The 9,602-nt window shown below is 42.4% G+C and overlaps 1 protein-coding gene across 2 annotated transcripts in view; it reads left to right on the forward strand.

Moving 5' to 3' along the window:
* Abcc4 (ATP binding cassette subfamily C member 4) overlaps positions 1-9,596 on the forward strand; it is a 249,589-nt gene extending 239,993 nt beyond the window's left edge. For both annotated transcript variants that reach the window (XM_004626249.2, XM_023709652.1), the window contains one exon: positions 9,111-9,596. In XM_004626249.2, the coding sequence (XP_004626306.1) occupies positions 9,111-9,218 (108 nt within the window). In that variant the 3' untranslated portion in view covers positions 9,219-9,596. The remainder of the gene's footprint in view (positions 1-9,110) is intronic.
* The last annotated feature ends 6 nt before the right edge of the window (positions 9,597-9,602 follow it).

The raw sequence follows: 9,602 nt of genomic DNA on the forward strand, positions 1-9,602 counted from the left end.
CACGCACGCACGCACATGCAAAACCTTTTAGGAGACAGGTTTTAGGTTGGGCCTTCTACCCATTTATATACTACAGGTTCAAATGGTCAGAGAAGAGTAAACTCGCTTATTCCCTTCTCTTTGTGCTTACACATTTGAGATCCATGTAAACGCTGTCAGCTTACCACCAAACTTGAAAGTTTGAGGAAAAAATAATGGAAGTCTATATATTCTAGAAGGAGCTACCAGGGGAACATATAGGTTGCTTTTGTTCTTAGCTTTGTTATTTATAAAGAAAACTCCCACTGTCATTTTTTTCCCTGGATTTTTCCCTCATCTTTTGTTGTTCTGGATTAAATTCAGAAATTTCTTTGTATTTTCTTGACCTTTGAGAAGATAAAATTATCAGGACAAATCATCGCTGTACCCTGTCATCTGAATAGTGCTCGAAGGTTCGCAAATCATGTAAAGACATGCAGGCTCTATGATATCTTTCCAATGATGATGCAAAATTATCTCCTTCTGGATGCTGAATAGCAGCACTTTGGTGCAAGGGACCTAACCAGTGTCACACAGCCGCAGCCACTCAGGATTTTTTCTTGCACCCTGGCAGGCACGGCTACGTGGTGAGGCTCCTGTCATCAGTACTCATCTCTAGGCAGTGCGCAGTGGAAGTGTTTCTCCTTCTTTATTCTTTCCTATACTTCCCAGATTTTCCATACCACAGATAGAATAAAAACTGCCTGGTTTACACACTACTTTAAATATGTATTTTTTTAAAAAAGACAATGAGAAAACATATTCTGGTGTCCAATATTTCTATGTGAGGAATTTCTTCTACACCTCACCTACATTCTTTTATGTCACTGTTTCTTCTCATTGTTCTGTAGAAACTCAGTCTTTCTTTGAATACTGTTTCCGTCTTCAAAACTGTGAAATCCCTCTATGTGCAAAGTATTGTGCTGGGTCCTAACAAACATGCTAGGTGTGTCCCTACTCACTGACCATGTAAACCAGAGAGTAGAGAAGAGCAGAGATATTTGGTTCCTATGTTGAGCCACAATGGTGATGATGGTTAGACTTTGACACTTACTAAGTGTCACACACTGTACTGTGATAAAGGTCTTCCTGTCATTATTGCCTGTTCAAGGGACTAGTGCTTAGAAAAGGGTGGAAATTTCCCAGGGTCACATAGCTAGGGCATAATTGGAAGAACTGGGGCTCAGGCCTAGGCTTAGAGGTGAAGATATTCATGCTCTCACAAGGACTTGCTGATAAGGACATGGGAATGCTGTACATTTTTAGGACTAAGGTATAGTGAGGGTCAGTGGGGAGCAGAGGCTAGGTCCATTGCTGGACAAGCCTGATGTACTGCCTGGGTACTGTGTTCCGTAAGAAGTTTGAAAATATTGCCCCTTGTTTCATTTGGTGAGCCGGGTCAGGCCAGTCCTGGAGGCTCTCCTGGTGGCAGAACATCCCCCTTGGATCTCAGGCCTGCCTAGCTGTGGGCTCACACTGCTTCTGCCGAAAGACAGAAGGAAAGACAGGTCTTGATTTGCATCCAAGCTGGCTGTATTCTTGACATTCTTTCTGCACACACTTGGTCCTCGTAGGAGAACAAGCTGTCAGAGTGTCAGCCTTTTCATTGTACAAGATCAAATATCAATGCATCATTCAGAACTGTAACACCGTGCGGATTAGTCTAAATCAACAAGCTTTTCACTGTCCCAGATTAGAATTCATTCTTTTGAAAACAAAACTCAGCATCTGGGTAAAGGTACTTCCAAGTCACGTATTGTTGACCACGTAGTTGCTTTTCTGAAGATGTTGATTCAGGCACGCTGAGTCACTCTTTGATTGACCTTTAAAGTTGATCCATGAACAGTAGACGGAATGCTTTTCAGATACATACAGCTGGAGGCTCCCATCACGGACTGGGGGACCTAACAACAGAAATGGATTTTCCTACAGTTCTGGAGGCTGAGTTCGAGAAGAAGATGCCAGCAGGATCAGTGTCCCCTGAACCCTCTCTGTCCAGCTCATGGTGTTGCGGGCAGCTGAGCTAGTTAAGAATTTCATAGCAGTCAGACAGGGCTAGGCCCTCAAGGAGACAGCATGGAAGACAAGATGACTTTGCAACTTTGGGAGAGACAGACCCCTGCTGTGGGCCAGACCTCAAGACAAAAGAGTAAGCAAATGCAGTGCATCCCTCCCTAAAGATGGCATCCAGGATTGAGATTCTAAATGAGTCCCTCACCTTAAGGACCCCTGAGAGTCACTAACCCAGCCCCCTCCAGGAAAAGCCCCTGTTCTTTATTCATGGCTGCTTGCCATGCCTGCTTGCTGTGTGACTTGCTGCCCCATTTGGTCCTGGACTCAGTCAATTTTACCTGAGTGATTGTGCTTGTAATCTTACTGGTTGACAATAGTTTTGTCCTACCTCGTGCCCACTTAACAAGTTCCTATGTTTTCCACATTAGACCTGCCTCACCTCATGGTTTTACTCTACAAAATATCTGGAAAAGACAGTTTCCTGGGGCACCCTCCTTGGTTCCCCCTTCTGTACCCTTTCGGACAGGACAGGAGCTTTCTTCCCCCAATAAATATATTCCGCTCTTAACCTCTGTTGTTCCTAAAATTCATTCTTCAGTTTTAGAGAACAGGAGCTCTGTCCAGGTATCTTTCATGTTGGGAGTTTCATTCCCCTCTATCAATGGGTGGCCCCATGTTGTGACGTGGTGTTTTGTTCTGTACAGTGTGTCCCCTTCTCTTGGAGGTGTGCTGGACCAAGGCCTAGTCTTGAGACCTCATTCTAACTTAGTCGTCTCTTGCAGGGCCCAGTAGAGTCACCTTCGGAAGCACTGAGGGTTTGGACTTTGGCAGCAGGGATTTACCAAATGATTCAGCCACCAGAAAGGGTGAGCCTTTGTCTGCTCTCTTTCCTGGTGCAGCAGCCCTCCCTAGTCAGAGTTCCTTTGTTCCCACTGTGTAAGGAGGCGCTGCCTGTCAAGCTGTGAAATCTTCAGATCCAGCCCAAAGGCTATGAAACCCTAACAGTCTAGATTCTAGGAGCCTAGATCTGTAGAGTCAGGAAAGAGGCGCTCAGGCAGTGGCCTTAGAACAGAGTCACCCCAAGTTCTGGCCTCAGGGTCCTCATCTGCAGCGTGGTGCAAGGACACACACTGCAGGTGTCAGATAAGATGGCGGGACTTTAACTACTTCAGGGAATTTGAAGCACTTCGGTATAAATATAAAAACATTCTGTGTGTCATATAAATATAAAATAGGTATAAATATAAAAATAGTTTTTCCTACTGATTTCAAAAGTGTTGTCATATTTTCAGAAGGGCAGAGGCCACACCTTACCTCCTGATAAGAACAGCAGAAAGTGCCCAAAGCTCTTTTCAGTAGATCTAGAGATTGAGTAATTAAAAACTATTTGTAATTCATTCCCTCACTGTTACCTCTTGTCATACAGCTCCTCCCTTGAACAAAGTCCTGGCCTGTGTTCTGCGGCTCTGCTGCCCCATTGTGCATAAGACAAGAACATCTACATACATACAGCCTTCTGTTCCTAAGAACAGCTGATAGCCATCCTCCCCTTCTCTGTGCTGTTGGGCATCAACCCAGGGCCTCACGGGCAGGTGCTCTGCTACTGAGCTACATCCGCTGCCCTCCCTTGGTCATTTGATGTTATGTCTTCAGTTATGTGAAAACTTACGTCATCCTTTTTAATGACTACCTAATAGTTATACTTTCTCTCTACTCTTCCCATTTTCTTTTCCAATGAAGTTGCTGTTAGCTCCCCTGAAAACAGTGACTTCTCAGAGTCACTAGTTCTTATTTTCTGTTTTGTACCTTATCAGGTTCTGCTGTCTATTGAGTTTTTCTTCCTTTGATTTATTTTGTTGTTGCTTCTTCCTCAGTGCATTTGTTTACATTCTTTCTTGCATGTTTTATTTTATTTTATTTTATTTTTTTTGCTACCTGGGATCAAACTCAGGACCTTGCACTTGGCCAGGCAGGCACTTAACGCCACTGAGCTATCTCCCCAGCCCCTTTCTTACTTGTTAATATAAGTACTTTAAGGCTGTGAATTTTCCTATAAATGCTGCTTTAGCTGTATCTTATAGATTTATGTAATGCTTTCATCAAAGCTCATTTTTTCATGTACTTTTTGTAGTTCTGGTTTTGATTTCCTCTTTGGCCTGGAAATTAGTTAAGATGGAAGTTTAAAAACTTCCTAGTTACAGGAGTTTATTTTATGTTTTATGACAGTTTTACTGTCTTACAATCTTTTCTGTACCATTTCTACGTATTACTCATACTTCTTTGTGCCTTAGTATACAAAAATGCTTGTGAATTTTCTCTGTGCATTGAAAAGATGGAACGTTTTCTGTTTAAAGTATATAGCTTAATGATTTTCCATTTGCATACCTTATTAATTACAAGATAGAGGTCTCCATTGTCCTTATGCATTAGTTCCTTTGCTGTGCCTTGTATCTGGAACGGCGAATCCATCTCATACTGTATATCTCTCCTTGTACCTTCTGTCATTTTGCTTTGAAAACATTGACACTTCAGTCAACAAAACACATGACTTGGATTTTTCGCTATGAAATACATTTTCTACCACTGTAAAGGCCCTTTCTGGGACTCATTTAATGCTTTTCGCCTTGACTTACTCCGTATCTGAAATATGACTCTAAATGTCCTACTTATAAGACTCATGGGTCACCCTTTTCTTTTGCTTGCTGCATGGCAGCCTCTGCTCTGAGGTCTCAGCCTTGTCTCCTCATAGGGAGGAACAGCCGCACAAGCTAGCGCTTGGCCTTTTCGGATGCCTAACAGCTTCTTCATTTTGAAGCTCAGCGGCTTTCCTCGGGATATTACTCTGTTCCCTTTGAACCTTAGATTAAAACCTTTTTGTTGTTTCTAGAAATTTATGTCTTAAGTTATATCTCTGAATTTTTAAAATTTGGTAACCCTTGTTCTCTTTATGATTACATATCATCCATTACAGGTCCCTTTTCTCTCTTCTCTTGGATTTTTTAAAAATTGCAAGTTATTTTGTTTGCTCCGTCAGCCCTGTTGCCATGTCTCCCACAGGTGTTTCCAGGAGGGCTGCATCAATAGACGTCTCGTCTTTGAAATTTTCATTTCTCTCTTTCATCTCACCTTTTGGGCTCTGGCAACTTAGTTTGAATTTCTCTGTTAGGGTTACATTGTTTGTTTTGCTATATTTTCTTTGAATGTATTTCATGCCACTTTTTAATAATTTCCTTCAGCTCAGTACTTACGTATTCTTCATTTGTAATGCGCTTGTCTTGTGTTTTGCCTCACTTTTTGTTTGTGCTTTTGCATATCCCAAATTACTCCTTTTTTTTAGCACTATTCCTACTTCTCATCTTTGAATGAAAGGGGATTTGTCTCGCTGCAGGGTAGCTGTGGTTAGGACGTGGTTTTGGGCTAAGACAAATTCTCCCAGCTTAAATTAACCTATAGGCGAGCAGGAGGGGAATGAACAGAGGTAACAGGCCTTACCGCTGCTTGTGTTGGGAGCCTCTCGTCTCCCCGGGGTGCCCATGTGTGTGTTTCAGCAGAATCGTGAAATTCTGTAGTATTCCCAAGTGCTCCTGTAACTGCAGAAGGGCGCTGCTCTGCAGCTGTGGAGGTCCGCTCCCACACGTGCCCACTATCCGTGGACTCTGGCTCTGGACACAGTCTCCCTGAATCCATGGCACGTGGCAGCCCCCCCAGAAACTTCATCATCACTGGATAATTATCCAGTTCATCAGAGCCTGGATAATGATGTTTCTTTTATTTTTCAGAGTCCTCAATTTTAAGGTGATTTTTTTTTTTAAAGAGTAAGAAACATTTCATTATCTTAAGAGAAGTTCAAACTCTAATACTCTTCAACTTTGATGATAATACACAAAGTATGATTGAAAACTATGGTGAATGTTTTTTTCCATTTATTGTAGCAAAAGACACATTGCCATCAATCACCATCGCAATACTCCCCCTCATTTCAAACACACCCCATCATGTTTGCTACGTTCTGGGACAGTTCTGAGGTCTGTATGCATGAGGGACTAGAATTGTGTTAGTGTGACTGTCCTAAATTAATTAACAACAACTATCTTTCATGGTCTTTCTGATTTGAGGAAAGATGAAGTAGTTGTATAATGCCTGATCCAGGGAATAAGGTGGACAAGGACACACTGTGCTGTTTCCATGAGTCTGCCTTTCAGCAGGGTGGCATTTGGTAGCAGCATTCACCATATTTTTTATCACACCTCATAAGGATACTGACAAAAGACTTCTAGAACTGCTTCACAAATTGACAAGAACGATGGGGGACGTGTTCAAGGTAAGGCTAGGTATTTTGAGGAGGACTGGCTATGTCTTTTACTGTAATCTTTCAAAATGTAAGCATTGACCGTACATTCTGATGACGCCAGCACTTAGCACTAGAATTCGAGCTGCTGTGTGGATGGGGACATAGGGCCTGGGAGTTACTGGGGGGGACCCAGCTCGGTGAGAAGAGGCTGGCAGTCGGTAGCCAGAATTCCACACGTAGGATGCTGTCTTACACTGGCGGCGTAAATATAGTCCCACTATTTCTTGAAATGTCTACACAGGGACCTTCTGTTGCTCTGTTGCTTTTCAGAAGTGCTAATATTGGTTTTATGGATGAGCGAGTGTTTACTAAATTTAGTTTAAGCCTGTTTTAGAGGAACTGTTAACCAAACCAGTGAGGTGAGGAAGAACAGTCGTAAGACATCCAGCTTTCACTGGACTTCCGTTCTGCCTGCTGTGGGCTTGAACTTCCTGCTTTATCTCCTTCTGTCTTCACAGAGTAGAAGAGCCTTAGCACTGTCAGGATCACCACAGGGGCGAGGAGGCTCTGGCTTGGGCTGCCTCTCCCAGGCGCCCCTCTGTCCCCTAGGTTAGTGTACTCATTCTGTTAGCAGTGTCTGGACTCCTGGTTCCATAAAGATGAAATGAGAAGGTCCACCAAGGGCACTCCCGGGAGTTGTCATCTTCTAGGCTGGGTAATGCCGCTAGCTTCCATGAACGGAGGGGCAGTTCTGTGAGCAGCATTCATAAACACACCCAACACTTAACTCGGAATGTTTTCCACTAGCAGTTTGCAGCCATTAATTAGTTCCTATGAGGTAAGTCATTGCTATCTCATTTGCAGATGAGGCAGGCAGTGTGTAGAGAGGTTAAGAGAGTTTTCCAGGGTCAGCAGTACGTCCCGGGAAGGAGCCCTGAGCCGGGGCCTCCATCCCAGGCTGAGCCTGTGGGCCAGGTCTCTTGCTGAAGAATGTCAGCATCCTGGCTCCCTTCCTCACCTGCACAGTAAACAGGGACGCTGCGTCTCACCTGTGCCACAGTCCAGGCTGTGCTAGAAAACATGGCAACGGATGGGCAAAAGGAAGAGTGAAGTGTTTATCAAAAGAACATTTCAGACCAGGAAGCTGTGACCACTGTAGTTAAGAATTTTTTTTCTTTTTTTTCTTTTTGTATTTTAGGGAAGGGTCTACAGGGTGTTCAGGGTCTCACTACTAGATTAGACTCGTAATGATTTGCCAGTTGGAGGGTGTTAGAGAAGAAACAGGCTTATTGGGGGGTGACTTCCAAGTAGTAGAAAGTGGATTGAATTTCCATTTGTTCTTTTGGCTGCTTTTACTTTCAAGAAGAAATACCCCTTCTGGAATATATAAATAGATAACCACACAAAATGCAGCCAAATGCAGCGACCTGTTAAAAAGAAGGCAGGGAAAGTTGACATGAAATTTTTCATACCCCTCCTTCCCAAGTGTCTTTATTTTTAAAAACTTGCTTTGTAATAGAAATGGTCTCACTTTTCATCCAATGGGGCCCAGGGATTATCAGAAAATTTCTTTCTTTTCTTAAGTGACAGTTTAACATATTGAATTTTAAGTGTAGTAACACTTTTTCCAGGCGCAAGTATTCAAGCTACAAAAGCAAACACGCATTTAATAAGTAGGTGTGTGTCTCAGCACGCTTCCGTTTTGTATGTGAAGTCCCTTATCTGCACTGATAACTTTGTTGACAGCACCCACAAATACATTTGGAGTCAGATTTTATAAAGTGTATGCAGAATCGGTGACTCATGACACATGTCAGCCTTAGATGGATGGCACATTTTTAAGTTTTAAAGACTCACACAAAACTTTTTATATTCTTCTCTGGGGGGAAAAAAAATATATTTGAAGTCTTTTTCACCCGAACACATTTGGAGATAAGAGCTCACAAGTCTTGACATTATTTCATTTTGTTCTGCACATCTGTCAAGGAACTAAGATATGATACAGCTCCCAAAAACGGATGATTGTGGAACAGAGAAGCCTGACAGCATTTCATTTCCTTTATGTTCTGATTACGCATTTATCAGAAAACCTGTATCTCTTCTAGTTCAACTAGAAATTGGTAGAATTCAGCAGCTCAAAGGACTGTCCTATTATTTGGTATCATGTTACATTTTAGAGAAGTTGCTCGGTTGGGTCATTGTTCAAGCTTTTTGCTTCTCGTTCCATTTTTGTGGCCCACTATCCACAGATCACATTTCTATGGGTCCTGTGACCGCTTTGCCACATAAATTAAATGCTGGAATAGTTCATACCTAGGCGCTCGCGTCTCAATGCTTGTCAATCAGAGTTTATAAAGTATAGGGATTACAACCTGATATTAGCATCCAAATCTATTGTGCTCATTTTCTCTGCGAAAATGAGAAACCCTTGTGCAGACATTAGATTTCCCAGCCTCTTTGTCACCCCGTTTTTAATTTATCTTCAGGTTTTGAGTCAGTGAAATGATTTTGCTTATCAATTTAATGGAGCTATAAAATGTATCTGTGAATCAGAATGATCAGAACTAAAGTGGATCTACAGGTGGTTTGGCCTTCAGCCTGGCCCAGCTGAGAGCTTTAGTGGCCTAATTTTCTGTAGAGTATATGCACGCTTGTTCTTTAATTGTGCATTAGTGAATGCCAAGATTGGCTTCACGTAGAGGTAGACATGAGAACACATTGCTTTAGAGAGGAGGACTTGAAAACTGGTGAATATGTTTCTTTTATCCCTTTTTTCTCTTTTAAACAGGTTTACTTCAAAAGGAATTACCCAGAGATTGCTCACACTGGCTCTGTGGTTATGAACACTTCCAATGGACAGCCCCCCGTCTTAACGATCTTTGAGACTGCACTGTGATTCCACCCAAGTGTCAAGTCATCACGTTCCAGAGGCATTTTCCCGTAGTTTTTGCACTGTACAAGCTACACTATACTTTTTTTACAAACTCTAGCAAAAAAATGTACACATGCAAGATGGCAGTGTATTTGGACACTACCCCCCACCTCATCCAGTGATTTCAAGCTCTAAAAAAGTGGTTTTTTATTTTTGCTTCAATGTTATAATATCTTACAAATCCAAATCAGAGGTGCAGGCCATTGACAAAAACAGCATTTGGTGCCTTAATAGTCTCAGAGCCAAAGCCCCTTCATTGTGTAAGGAATGGGGCAAAATTGTCACAGATTGGTTGGTTCTGTTTTCCTGTTGATCCCAAATTACATATTGGTTTCCAGTGATGTCAGC

The sequence above is a fragment of the Octodon degus genome, unplaced genomic scaffold, assembly GCF_000260255.1.
Source record: "Octodon degus isolate 3935 unplaced genomic scaffold, OctDeg1.0 scaffold00013, whole genome shotgun sequence".
Classification (NCBI taxonomy): domain Eukaryota; kingdom Metazoa; phylum Chordata; class Mammalia; order Rodentia; family Octodontidae; genus Octodon; species Octodon degus.